Source organism: Rhinatrema bivittatum, chromosome 4 (assembly GCF_901001135.1).
Source record: "Rhinatrema bivittatum chromosome 4, aRhiBiv1.1, whole genome shotgun sequence".
NCBI classification, from domain to species: Eukaryota; Metazoa; Chordata; class Amphibia; order Gymnophiona; family Rhinatrematidae; genus Rhinatrema; species Rhinatrema bivittatum.
In genome coordinates, this window is record NC_042618.1 from 455,653,090 (window position 1) to 455,668,082 (window position 14,993).

At 41.8% G+C, this 14,993-nt stretch overlaps 1 protein-coding gene across 12 annotated transcripts in view; it reads right to left on the minus strand.

The window, feature by feature from the left end:
- Nucleotides 1-14,993, minus strand: part of METTL25 (methyltransferase like 25) — a 265,950-nt gene that overhangs the window by 96,659 nt on the left and 154,298 nt on the right. For 11 of the 12 annotated variants that reach the window (XR_003856005.1, XR_003856002.1, XR_003856006.1 and 8 more), the window contains exon 4: nucleotides 6,692-7,318. The exons of the other annotated variant lie outside the window; for it this stretch is intronic. Coding sequence is in view for 6 of the 11 variants with exons in the window: in XM_029597096.1 (XP_029452956.1) it covers nucleotides 6,692-7,318 (627 nt within the window). In the remaining 5 variants the exon portion in view is untranslated. The remainder of the gene's footprint in view (nucleotides 1-6,691; nucleotides 7,319-14,993) is intronic. 12 annotated transcript variants of the gene reach the window in all.

Genomic DNA, 14,993 nt, shown 5'->3' on the forward strand with positions numbered 1-14,993 from the left:
CCTTTCCTTATAGTTTGCTAGAGTTTGCTTACAATCTAAGGTGTATAATGACTCCTTTCGTTCCAATGCGGTTTCAGGGAGAAAGTTGGTAGAGAGATTGATTCATTAAAGTGAAAAGCAGTTACTATCTTTGGCAAGAATTTGGGATGTGGTCTAAGGATCACTTTATAATGGAAAAAATTGTAGGTACGGCAAAGTATGAACTAGAACTTGCAGTTCACGGACTCTCCTAGCAGAAGTAATTGCTATGAGGAAGAAAACATTTCCTGTGAGATACTTCAGAGTTGTAGTTCGCATGGGTTTGAATGGTTCTCGCATAAGAGTCGTCAGTACTATGTTGATGTCCCAAGGTAATGCTGGTTTTTGTATTGGAGGACTCAGGTGTAGCAAGCTCTTCATGAAGCGAGAAATCAACTGATGTATTGCGATGGAAATGCTACCAATTTTGTGGTGATATACTGCAATAGCACTGACATGAACTAACGAAGTCTGCAAACCTGTCTGGGATAGATACTGTAAGTGGTTCAGAAAAAAGCTCTGGTAAGCAATTGAGAGGGTCTACTGAATGTGTTCTGCTCCACTCTGTGTAACATTTCCATTTGAAGGAATAGTTGCCACACATGGATGCTTTAATGTTTTGCAATATTGAAATACAATATAACATCTTGGGAGCAGTAATGATGCTAAGACCTTGCACTCAATCGCCATGTCATTAGATGAAGTGATTGAAGAAGCAGGCGGAGGACTGCCCAGTCTTCTTGAGTTAGCAGATTCGAATGATTTCCCAACAGTCTCAGTTGTCGAATCAAGAGTTGTACAAGATAAGGATACCATGGTTGGCTTGGCCAAGCTGGTGCTATGAGAATCTTATCTGATTTGTCCTGCATGCATTTCTGCACCATCTGCAAGATGAGCAGAATTTGTGGAAAGGTGTACAGCAGACCTTTGGACCACAATAGGAGATCCTGTGATTCTCTCCTTTGGCTGTGCAGAAGCTAGCAAAACCTCTGTAGTTTTGTATTCTGCTCTGTTGCGAACAGGTCTATGAGTGGTTGGCTCCACTGTGCGAAGATGTCGTCAGTCACCTCTTGGTCTACTTCCATTCATGTGGGTGAAAAATTCTGCTGAGCTTGTCTGCCTCTACATTCGCTGTGCCTGGTAAGGAGGTCGTTTGAAGTGTGATCAAACATTTAGTCACCCAATCCCATATGAGGTTTGATTCCTTGCAGAGAATTAAGGAACCTGAGCCTCCTTACTTGTTTATGTAAAACATAGCAACTTGATTGTTCGTGTAGATCATTATTATCCTTCCTGTTAGAAAGCGTTGGAGGCCTTAGCCTCCAATGCAAGTCTTGTTTTATGGAGTCTGTAAGAATTACTTTGATAGATATTGGCTAGATTCATTGTGACCATTGTACTTTTAGACCCCACTGCAACTTTCTCATTCACAGTCTGGTTAGCGAAACTACATGAATGGCTGCCACAATTTGGCCTAGGCAATACCAGAAGCTTGCATACCAACTTCCTGGTTCGGTGTATTAGTTGTAGAGCTAGAAGTCACAAGTGCTGCTGTCTGTCCTGAGTAAGTGAAGTCTATTGTTGCTCCAAAGAACTGAATCGATCCGAGTCGGTTGAATGACTGATTTCTTGTAGTTGATTATGTTCTGTGCTTCTAGGCAGCGTATCATTGTGCAGAGATCTTCTTGAAGGCATTCTGCTTTTGGTGACATAGTTCTTTGCAATAGAGGTGGGTCACAGCCAATGCCAAGCATTTGGTAAAGATTCTCGGAGCAGATGAGAATCCAAAGGGAGCACCTTGTACTGGTATTCCTAACCGCCTATCTGGAAGCAAAAGTACTGCCAACATGAAGGGTGCATTAGAATGCACATCTTTGAGGTCGAGTGAGCACATCCAATCATTCAATTGTATTAAGGGCAGTATGGATTTTAGAGTTATTTTGAATTTTTTCTTTCAAAATGTCTTGTTGAGCGGGCAGAGGTCTAGGATTGGGCGCAGATCTCCTATCCATTTTGGGAATAGAATCCCTTATAAATGAAAGTTGGTGGAACATGTTGGATGGCATTTTGTGTCAGCAGCTTCTTTGCTTCCAGATGTAACTGTGAAATGGAGAAAGATCCTGAACAGGTGGGGCTAGATGAGGGAGATTCAGGAAAGTGATAAAATCCAGGTGATATCCAGTTGAATGATGTTCAACCCCCAGTAGTCTGATATTATTCGGGACCATGCTGCATGATGGATCAAAAGTCTGCTCCTGATTGGAAGAGGTGACTGTGGCCTGGTGGATTCAGAAAAGCCTGCTGGTTCTTTGGAGTCCACTGCTGTTGCTACTTTTGTGGCATCCACTCTCGCTGGTGTCCTCTCTGCAGAGGTTGCTGGTGCTGGGAGCGGGGTTGCTGGTACGTGACTGGGCGGTATTTGGCTATATTGTTTGTAGGACTTCCTCTGGAAGTATGGATTTTTTTTATATTGGGAGTAGTACCGCCTGAAAGCTGGAGGTTGTTCTATCGGTAGCATCAGGGACTGTACAGCCACATTTTGTTCTTCGATTTGGGCAACAGTTTCTTTTAGCTTGTTGCCAAACAGGTTGTCTCCTAAACAAGGGAGATCTGCCAGCTTATCATTAACATCCTCTCTTATTGCACTAGCTCTTAGCCACACTGTGCAGCATGCCACGATGGGGATTGCAGATGTGCCTGATGCTTCGAACACCAACCTCAATAAGTGTCTTATATCTTCCTCTAGATCTTGAAGAGGTTGAGGCAACATTTGCTCATTTGTCTCCGATGAGGATCTTGCCCTAGTTTCTCACAGCCTGGCAATCTTGGCAGTCCACTGTCGTTGGGCCTGCGGAGACATTCTCCTTCGGTGGCTGCAGGCCGATTGGTCATGGTCTGGGCCGAGGCACAAATAACAGTAATTGTGCCCATCAGTGGCAAACATGATATGTCCGCACTGACAGTACTTAAAACCCAGAGCCTTCTTCTCAGACATAGTTAGCACTGAAAGGTGTTTTTTTGGGGTAGCGTAGAAGAAAGTGTGAAAACTAAGAAGAAAAGATTCTCTGACGCAGATAAAAATGAACTGAAATATCCATAGCGTGACAATCATGTGGGAACTACCATGCATGAGAAGAGCATCACAGCTTTGCTATCTAGAGAAGGTTCCGGACTGTGTGCCGTTGGATGACAAAACCCAAGACAGCATGGCTAAATCAGCCTGCTTATTGATGAAAAAACATTAAAGCCCTTGGAAGGGGAAGAGTGACTTTCAGAAGAAGAGGGCCTCGGTCTATGTTTCAGATAATACAGCCCTCCATCTTTGTATTTTATAGGAAGAACAATTTGTGTCCTTAAATTTAAAAGGACAACGTTCAAAGGGATCTGAAGTTTGCCCTGGATAGGGCAAACCTGGCTGACTAGCTCTGAAAATCAGTCCCATTCAGCTAAGTTACTGCCCCACCTCAATACGGCTTTATTTAGGTGTTCCCAGGTATGTGGGTTGTAGGAGAAAGTATGTGCACATTATTGAATTTTCAAATATATGCGGGTAGCTTTTTCCCTGGAGTCTCAGTCATACAAATAACACAAGCAAAGTACAAGGGTAGCTTCCTCTGAAAAACTGGATAAAGGTATGCGGGTACAGAAGTACCCCCATACTTTGCCACTCTGCAACTTATTGAAATTTGCACCCTAGGGATTGTAACTTTTAAATGGGTGCACATATATATTTGTGTGTCGGTGTGTGCCCAGACATGCAGCCATTTATAACATGCATGTACATATATGTGTGTATGTTAAAAAAATAGCCTAGGCGCGCTTACATGTGTGCCCAAATTTGTAAGTGGGTGTGCACAACCGGGTGAAGTCGGGTTTGAGCCATGCAAGTAAGGAAATTCTATAACAGGTGCGTGTCCACGCCATGACCAATGTCACCAGTTCGTCTACCCGTTCACCCAGTCTAGAGCTAGGTTCTCCAATCCCCACTCCCCCGCCCGGGTTCCTTAGCCTGCATTCCCCCCCCCATCCCCTTTACACCAGACCCCTTAAATCCCTCAGGATTGCCTCTATTTTATTTAACTTGCACCTCCTCCATAGCAGAAGGAAACTTGATGCAGCACTGGATCCGGGCATGTGCCCAGGCATGTAGGTACCTATGTGCACATCTTTTGGCCTCACCCAAGAATGCCCACTCCAATCCTCTTTTTTGTTCAAAGTGAGATATTCATGACCTGTGAGATGTGCACTCATGTAGGTGGCTTTTAAAATCATATGGACACACGCATGTCCCACATGTGCATGTCTCCCGATTTTGCCACGCACCTGGCTTTTAAAATTCACCTTTTAATGAACTGGATTTGTATCACTGAGTGAAACAAAGTGTGAGGAGGTAGCCCCTCCGTTGCATGCAGGTGGCAGGGACATTACTACCTCTTCCAGGTCAAGATATAAAATAGGAGACCTCAAAGCATTTTTTCCTTTTAATCGGGCCGATACAGTAAAAAACGCGGGAGAGCGGGCAAGCCGAGAGAGCGGGCAAGCGCCCGCTCTCTCGGCATGCGCACAGGCCACTCTCCTGTGCGCGTGATTCAGTAAATAAATGTATTTAAATTAGGCCCGGCGGTAAAAAGAGGCGCTAGGGACACTAGCGCGTCCCTAGCGCCTCTTTTCGGACAGGAGCGGCGGCTGTCAGCAGGTTTGACAGCCGATGCTCAATTTTGCTGGCGTCTGTTCTCGAGCCTGCTGACAGCCATGGGTTCGGAAACCGGATGCCGGCAAAACTGAGCGTCCGGTTTTCAACCCACGAGCCTATTTCACTTTTTTAAACTTTCGGGACCTCCGACTTAATATCGCCATGATATTAAGTAGGAGAGTGCCCGGAGAAATTAGCGCCTACCTTTGGATCGCGCGGGAATGACTAATAGGCCCATCAACATGCATTTGCATGTCGCAGGCGCTATTAGTTTCGGGGGGGGGGGGGGGGGGGGTGTTGGCCGTGCATTTTCGACACTGTATAAGGGGTAAAAATAGCGAAATCACGCGGCCAAATGCGGGCGAACAGTGTGCACTTTACTGTATCAGTCCGTGTGGTAGGTACAGACTAGCAGCTTCTCACTGTTCTGTTACTTGACTTTTGCCTTTGAGCAAGATTGGATGGGATTTTTCAAGGTACTTCATCATTAAGTGTTTTCATCGCGTAAAGAACACTTCAAAAATTTGTAGATTTGTTTTGTTTTTTGGTTCCATTCTTTTAGCTTTTCTGACATTTTAAATGACACTTTTGTAATTCTGAAACACTCCTGTATTTCTACATTCTTAGATATTATTGCTACACCTACAACATTTAATCCTGTTATTGAACCGCATTTGAGGTTGTCCAGGTGGTATATATTTGCATTAAAGTATTTCTATGGTATGTCATCCTTTTTTTGGAATTTTTAGTTTATTGCTAAAATTGTTCGTGTCTTTGTATTTGCCTATTGTTCTTATTTGTGACTTGTCATTTATTTATAGATGTGAATGCCCACCGGTCCCCATGATGCAGCTGGGGTTCCATCTTTCTACATTATTATGAATTAAAAATTGTGCTTATCCCGATCTCCCCAAATAAATATATGTTATTTAATATAACAGAACAGTCTACATTGTGCCACATATTTTTCCTTTTAACATGGGGAGAACGCCACGTGTATCTTTACCTAAACAGTGGGTGGGAAAGTTGGAAAAGCCAATTGCCTTAGGTAAATCGTGGAAATTGACTTTCCAAACTTCCCTCCTCTGCATGTGGTATTTTGACTTTAAACTTAGATGGATTTGTTAGATTTTTGTGCTTACACAAGTATGGGATTATAAATAATGATTATACTTAGGCACAGGCTCTTCAAGGAATGAGGATAACATGGTCTTTGCTGCACTTGGCCAAATGTCCAGACCTAGCAGGAGAAACCTGGGGCCCAGCATCTCTTATCCACTAGGGCCACATCTTCTTCAAAAAACATATTCTCTTTTATTTTTCTAAATAAAATAGTCTAGTTTTTGAGGCTTTGGTATAAATGTACCTTCTCTAGCAATTTTTGCATTAAGACATGGCTATATCAGATTTATTTATGAAATGGGTAACAAATCCTTCAGCACTTCGTGAGCTTCATTTTCAACGTGCTTTACACATGCAAAACATAAATCGGTGCTTTGAAAATCAGCTGGGGGTTACGCAGGGAATAGGGTGCACAAAATCCGATTTTGTGTATACTTTTTTCTCCTTGCACCTGTGGAAAGCATTCTGAGGGACAGAGCCAGGAAAGATTCTGTGCATGCTTCTGATTTTCAACAGGATGCACACAACCATATATGCAGAAAGTTACCCCTGCTCCATACATCTGCGTGTGCACAGGGTCGGCCTGTGAATTACCTATTGTGCGCAAGTCCGATTTGAAAATTTGGGCTAAAGTAGAAAGTACCTGCAGACTTTGCCCTGTTCTGAAAATCACCCTTATGCAATAGTTTTTAAAAGGGATTGCTAATTTAAGTCTCCCCCCCTAAATGTCTTGACTGATATAAATCACTGGAAAATTCTGTTAATCATAGTACACTTAAAAGCTAATAAGCTGAACAGCACACACACAAAAGCCAATACCATAGTTCAAACAAAACAAAAAAATAAATTAGACAGAACCTCAAGATCTGCAATAATGTCATGAAGGTCCGTTTCGGGGGTCACGTATGTAGTCAGAGGTGAAAAAGCATTTGATTTGTTCAGCTTGCTAGTTTTGGCCTTAATATTTTCAGTTTTCCTTCGCTCTTTTTCCTCATGACAAAGGCCCCCTTGCTGGAGGGACTTTGATGGCGAATCCATTTCCACAGCATCCGCAGGCAGGATCTTTAAAAGAGAGGGCAGGGCCTGAGAAAGCTCATTTTCATCAAGTTCAAGATGACCGGCCAGAGGAAGAGAAGTTTCCTTGCTGGTACTTGGCATGACCGAAACCACTAAGGAGGAACCACCTGAACTGAATGCCCGATCCTGACATGGACCACTGTTGTAAGCTAAGAGCTTTCCACCACCAGTTCCTTTACATTTCATGTCGTCCAGTGCAGGCCTCTCTTTTTCCCTTTCTGACACTAGGCCTCCGACATCTGCACTGGAATGACTTCCATAGGCTCGCCAGTATTTCTTCAATTTTCTGTTCCTCTCGGTGGCTCCGTGAGTATTGGTGTTCGAGGAATCAATGCCATGAACTCTTAAGTTGTACTGTAAGGCCAGGAAGGAGCTCAGGTAGCCTTTTCCAGAGCCCAGGTCAATTACCTTAGGAAAGCAAAACAGAACAGAATCAAAAAATGGCATGTACTGCTTTAATGAGCGACAGATTAGACAATCATTTCAACCAAATGTTGACAGTAATTACTTCAGTAATCAAGGAAAACAAAAAAGCATAGCTTCTAGCATTCACTCAACTCTTGTTCTGCTAGTGAATTTTTTGCTGATTGGATGTTTTAAGTTCAAATTACAAAATCAAAATCGGTTTAAGGCCATAATATTTTATAAGAAACAACTGGTCATTCATATGTACAGTTACAAACTAATGTGATTCCCTTAAGCTAAGGCATCTTTTTCTGAAATCACTATAATGAAATGTGATAAGGCAATATGTTTCTTTTTGTTGCTCATTTATTTGCTTCCAAGCCCACATCTCCTCTCTGATGAGGTCAGGATGACTCAGGCACATAGTGGAGGAGATGCACTTGTGCTCTGGGGAGGGAAGAAGGGTCTCTGCCATTAGGGCGATGACCCTGGTGGTGAAAAGAATGGCACTGAGGGAGTTCAGACCAAGCGGAGACTGCCTTTTTTTAGCCCTTGGCCAGTCAGAAAATTGAAGTTGCCTGGAATAGTAAAATGGGAAAAATAAGGAAAATGAGGGCAGGAAAAACAAGCCAAAAAACAAAAAATAGCACTGAAGTAGACAGTAATGGGAAGGTTATTCTAAATATTAAGAAATATGAATGAGACATCTGTCCAACTGAATGTTTCAAACTTCCTACATACTGAATAATTATATATTTATTTATTTAAATCTTTTCTATACCGACATTCAAGGGAATATCACATTGGTTTACATTGAACCGGGATAACCATTAACTTAGGAAATTAGAAATTACATATAACTTAAGGGAGCTGTAACTGGGAGAGAGGGCTAGAGTAGCAGTCAGGTACTGGAAAGGTATGGTAATAAAAATGTTAACAATTGATTAAGATATGACAATATTGTTTAAGATATATGACAATATATAACAATTATTTACAGTATGTACAATATGTAATCGTAGGTTAGTTACTTGAATGAGATAGTAACCCGATTAGAGAGAGAAAGAGGAAAAAAGAATAAAGGCTATTGGGAGATCGGATTTCACTGGTAAGAGGGAAAGGGGAGGCGGTGGGGCACTTAATTGAAGTAGAGCAGCCTTAGATTGAGGGGTACAGGGAAAGTACTTGAAGGAAAGGCGGAGGGGAGCTTTGATCTAGGGCTGCAGGGTTAAGTAAAGGCTTGTGAGAAGAGCCAAGTTTTAAGGTTTTTGTTTGTTTTTTTTTTAAAGGTTTGGGTACAATGTTCTTGGCGCAGGTGAGGGGGCATAGAGTTCCATATGGTTGGTCCAGCTATGGACAGGGCCCGTTCTTTCATGGCTATGTGATGGGTGAGTTTGGGGGGAGGAATGTAGAGGGTTCCTTTATAGGCCATTCTCGTGGGTCTGTTCGAGATGTGATATTGCAGGCAGTTGTTCAGCCATTGGATGTTGTGGTTATTTAGGGTTTTGTGGATAATAGTAAGAGACTTGTGAAGGATTCTAAAGCATATTGGGAGCCAGTGGAGGTCCATGAGTATGGGGGTTATGTGATCTCTTCTGCAGGAGTTAGTGAGGATTCTGGCCGTTGCATTTTGGAGCGGTCTGATCGAGGTAGCAGGGAGGCCTACGAGGAGGGTGTTGCAGTAGTCGATTTTGGTGAAAAGTAAGGCCTGGAGGACTGTGCGAAAGTCGTAGGGAAGGAGAAGTGGTCTTAGTTTTTTTTAGAATGTGTAGTTTGTGGAAACATTCTTTCGTGGTAAAATTAATACATTTTTTTAGGTTTAGGTGATTGTCTAAAGTGGCTCCTAGGTCTCTGACATGTTGGACCTTAGAGTCAGATGAGTCGGGTTGGGAACAGTTGTTGTGGTCTGGTGAGATGAGGAGGAGTTCTGTTTTAGTTATGTTGAGGTTGGAGAGGAGGTGATTAATTGAGAGGCAGTTATCCCAGATCTTGAGGGATTTGGGGAGTAATTCTGTTACGGGGATGACAATTTGGACATGGTCTGCGTAGATGTAATGAGTAAGGCCTAAGTCGGCGAGGAGTTTGCAAAGAGGAAGGAGGTAGATATTGAATAAAGTGGGGGAGAGGGAGAAGCCTGGGGGGACTCCTCGTGTAAGATTTATGGGGTTAGATTCTTTGTTACCAATACCTACCTTGTAAATTCGATTGTGGAGGTAGGATTTAAACCAGCTCAGGACTGTTCCCGTGATGCCGATTTCTGAGAGTCTATCTAGTTAATGGTGTTGAAAGCTGATGAGATGTCCAGTAGAGCAAGGATGAAAGATTGGCCCTTGTCTAATCCTATGAGGAGAGTGTCTGTTAGTGAAATAAGAAGAGTTTCGGTATTGAAGAATTTACGAAAGCCGAATTGGGAGGGGAATAGTAGATTGTTTTTTTCAAGGTGATCCGTGAGTTGGAGGTTCACCACTCTTTCCATGAGTTTTGCTAAAAAAGGGAGGTTTGGAGATTGGCCTGAAATTAGCTGGGTTTGAGGGGTCGAGATTGGGTTTCTTCAGTATGGGTTTGAGAGTAGCTTGTTTCAGAGCATCAGGAACGTGTCCTTGAGTGAGCGAGCAATTGATGATATTAGCTAGGGGGTGGGAGATTAAGTTAGGGATGGTTAGTAGAGGTTTTGTGGGGATGGTGTCGGAGGGGTGGGAGGAGGGTTTCATTTTCTTAACTTAACTAGCAAATAAAAATCAACACAACCTCTGAAAGGGAAATAATTCTCTCAAAAGAAGCTTAAAAGAAAAAAAAAAAAAAAAGAGAAAAAAAAATTCCCCACAACACATACTTTGTCCCAAAACACAGAGCAGGGGGGAAGACCACAAAACAAAGAAATACCAGTAGTGCTAGGCAAAGAGCAAGATACCACATGCCATAACCAAAGAAACATTTCCAATGATATTTAAGAAAATAATTTCAACCCAAGAGGAAATAAAGAGCTTAATTCAGCTCTCCTGATGAGGCAGAACTAAAATGAATTTCTGAGGGTAATAGGCAGGTGCTCTCCAAGTTGGCTGGAGTCTCAAAAATATAATTACTGGCCTTATAATTAAAAACAACACTCTGGCTAGAAGCAGCCTCCAGTTTAGCCGCATCTGGCCACAGGACCAGAAAGTTCTTCCTCTTGATCTGTGTCATGGGAGGAAACAAAATCAGCAGCAGTGACACGACAACCCATAAACTTCCTGAAGATGTTAACGAAAAAAAATGAAACACGTCACAGCATTTCCACTCAGTACCAAAACAAAGATGAGTAAGTAAGTCTCCTTGCTTGAAACAGTCTCTGAAAGAGACACTTCTAATTCCTGGGTCAAAGACCACTGGGGAGAAGTTACTTCTGCCTCCCACTGCCAAAGCATTTTCTTTCTCGTTTGAAGCTCTTTCTTGCCAAGAAGTTCTCTCTTTGACCCAGGAATTAGAAGTGTCTGATTCTGAGGCAGCTTCAAGCATTCTGCTAAGAGGCACTGATGACTTCTTCTAATGAAGAACTATTTTATGGTTATGATTATCAGGTTATAGAATCGGCTGCCTACTGAGGCCCTGCTTAATGCATCACATGAGACGTTTCAGAGAAAGCTCATGAGCACACAGTACTGCGGATGACAGTGATGCACTACATCACAGAATAGGATAACTTACAGAGATAAGGGGATGAAAGCTGTCATTGAGAAAAGGCTTCATTCAGTCTGAAAAAAAAATTTACGGGAGACCGTGTTTACACAATTTTAGATTCATTATAACTAACTTTTCATAAATAGCAGTTTTGGATGGATGCTTGACATTTACATAAGAACATAAGACTTGCCATATGGGGATCAGACCAAAGGTCCATCAAGTCCAGTATCCTGTTTCCAACAGTGGCCAATGCAGGTCACAAGTACCTGGCAGGATCCCAAGGGGTAGAAAGATTCCAAGCTGTACATCCCAGGGATAGGAAGTGGATTTCTGCAACTCCACCTTAATAATGGTTTATGGACTTTTCCTCCAGAAACTTGTCTAAATCTTTTTTTTAAACACAGCTATACTAATAGCTTTCTCCAAATCCTTTGGCGAAGAATTCCAGAGCTCAATTATGTGTTGAGTAAATAAATATTTTCTCTTAATAGTTTTAAATGTATCACCTAGTAACTTCATTGTGTATCCCCTGGTCTTTGAACTCTTTGAAAGAGTAAACAACCAATTCACGTTTACCGGTTCTACTCCACTCATTTTATAAGACCTCTCATCTCTCCTCAGCTGTCTCTTCTCCAGGCTGAAGAATCCTAACCTCTTTAGCCTTTCCTCAGGGGGAACTGCTCAATCCCCTTTATCATCTTCATTGCCCTTCTCTGTACCTTTTCTAATTCTGCTGCATCTTACTTGAGATGTGGTGACCAGAACTGCACAAAATACTCAAGATGATGTCGCACATGGGGATATTCTCCGTTTTATTCTCCATTCCTTTCCTAATAATCCCCAGCATTCTATTTGCTTTCTTGGCAGCTGCTGCACACTGAGCAGAAGATTTCAAAGTATTATCAATGATGACTCCTAGATTCTTTTCCTGAGTGGTGACTCCTAATGTGGTACCTTGCATTGTGTAGCTATAATTTTGGTTACTCTTCCCTAAGTACATCACTTTGCACTTCTCCACATTAAGTTTCATTTGCCATTTGCATACCCAATCTCTCAGTTTTGCAAAGGTCCTCTTACAATTTCTCACAAGCCTCTTGTAATTTAACAACTCTGAACAATTTTGTGCCATTGGCAGATTTGATCACCTCACTCATTGTTCCCATTTCCAGGTCATTTATAAAACTGTATTGAAAAGCAGAGGCACTCAAGTTTTACTTCCGGGTTTTTCAGGTGTAAACACTGGAACCCACAAAACTCTTCCTACAGCAGTATTGTGTTCCAATAAAGGTTTTACTGCAAACAAAGGTCTTCAGTGCTAACAATCTCAAGGACAATACTTTTGTGAGCAAATGAACTGGAATTCTCCATTTCACTCCACTACAATTACACTGTAATGTGCTCTTGAAGTTTGTCCTACTGACTTCTTACTGGTAGTCTAGCACAGAGTCCTCTGATACCATCAACACCCCTTCTTTTTTTGCTCTCTGTGTCACCTTCACTAGCTAACGTTGCTATAAGGCAAAATGGTGGCCCAGTATGAGGAAATGAGAGACTGAAGATTTGTGTGTTTCGGAATTTCCCATCTGTGAGGAACTCTCTATTGTGATGTAAGTTATCAATCACCCTATCTGAGAGGGTAATTTTCGGTGGCATAAGAGCAGGCCATACACACAGGAAGTTATGCCTTCTCTCCAGTAGGTGTAACTTTCTGCGTGTACATTTCCACAGATACTTTTGAAAACCAAAAGTACCTGCATAAATGCTTTCCCCATCCTAAACCCCAACTCCACCCCCTGGCATGTCCACTGCAAGTGCAGGTAAAAGCACATGCAAAATCATGTTTCTCCCATACTTTTTCCCCAAATAAAGACCTGATTTCCAAAAGACGATTTACATGCAGGGGTTTATAAATTGCACATTCTTTGGAAAACAATTACTCCCAAAGAGTGCCACATTGCTAAGAACAGTTTCACAAGCGATCTGTTGCTTATATTTTATTAATCATCTTAGAAAATAGTTTGCAATTTTTGTAGATCACTTCAACTACAACACCTCATTAAAACTTAAAAGCAATGTGAAATGGAAAACGTAGGATTTATCTTATTGCTTTTCATTTGTGTGTGTGGCATCAGGATGGTTGCTAAAAGGGTATATTAAACAGTGCAATTAGAAACGTGATATACTTACTCTACCACACTGATGCTTCAAACGTCTAATCACCTCTCTCCTAACTGAAAAACCCCCCACCACAACTAACCATCATTTTTCTCCAGGGAAGAACAAAAAAACTTTTTTTTCTCTCAATTTCACCCTGATGAAAACTAAAGATTGACAACGTCTTCCAGAAGCCATCCAGGAATCAATTTAAATATATCAGCTCAAACACAGTAAATTATAACTGAACAGAAAGACATGACTTTTGAAAGTATCGGATTATGCATAGCATTTTCCCTGGGCTTTTTCATGGGCTTGTACATATGGGAATTAGTAGCATGGGCTGAAGCAAGCATCAGTCAGGACAGTATTCTCTGCAGAAATATTTGGCTGTTATAAGAAAATTACTGATCCAAGACAGATCAAACTGGAAAGAATCCACATGCTGGTATACCTCTAATAACATTCCCCGTCAGGAATACATGGGATTACCTGACAATCAGGCCACAAAGAGGGAGCCTCCTGCTGGTTCACTATGACCTATGCCTGCTTACATGCTATCAATTTAACACACTATTCTAAAGGGTGGGACAATAAAAGGCTTGGGGATCACAAGGGTTCAGAATCCACTCTTTCAGAATATGGGCAGCAGCCATCTGTTGAATTGTGCTGATCTGCAGGGTTTGGGCCTATAGCCTATATAGTTGGGGACTTCAGGATTAGACAGGCACCATGAGTTTCTAATATAGTTCACATTTTCTCTCATCGTGCTTGTTCCAAGGTAAAGAACATAGAAACATGATAGCAGAAAAAAAAAAAAAAAAAAAAGACTGCATGGCCCATCTAGTCTGCCCATACAAATTTGGTCTCTGCAACCTACCACATAACAAGGGAACTACTCGTTATGAGGTCTTATGTGCGGGAGCCGACACTGATGCAGTCTATGTGTTCTGACTGCTCCCCTTTGGCCAGGCTCCCGTATTTTATTCTTTATTGTTTTTTGTTTTTTCACAACAATTCTTTTTATTTTCTTTTTTGTTTTGTTCTAAAATGTCCACTGCCCAATTCTGTCGTCAGTTTAGCCCGAAAAACCGACCGAACCTGTGCCTTCAATAGTATTTATAATAGCATCATTCGAAAAACAATGGATCATTCACAACCAATACAGTGACAATATTAAATTATGGAAGAGATACATTGACGATATCTTTATGATTTGGCAAGGGGAAGAACATCAATTGCAAGAGTTCTTTCTATGGCTGAACACTCGCAACCCCCATTTGAAATTCACATATTACTTTCACACACAAACGGTATCCTATTTGGACATACAAATTCAGATCATAGAAGCAAAATTCTTTTTTTTCCATCTTCCGAAAACCAACGGATAGGAACATGCTCCTTCATTACTCCTCATATCATCCTTATCATTTGAAAAATAACCTTCCGGTAGGTCAATTCCTACGACTCAGAAGGCTGTGTTCTACAGTACAAGAATACCAACAACAAGCGATGCACATGAAGGAAAGGTTTCTCCAAAGGGGATACCCTTCGCACATCATTAACAATGCATATAAACGTGCCAGATGGGCGAACAGAGATCTACTGTTAAACAAAAAACAACCACAACCAAACACCAGTCTAGTATGCGTTCTACCACACACGCCACAAACCAATCACCTCAAGAGGAGCATTTTAAAACACTGGCACCTTTTACAAATGTATCCCATCTTTCAGGAGAAGCCTATGTTTGCCCTGACACGTGCCAAGAACCTTAGAGATATAGTGGTTCATTCAAATCTACGGACACAGGAAGACGCTAGAAGACCGGATTTAACAGGACATGGTATATGCAATAAATGCA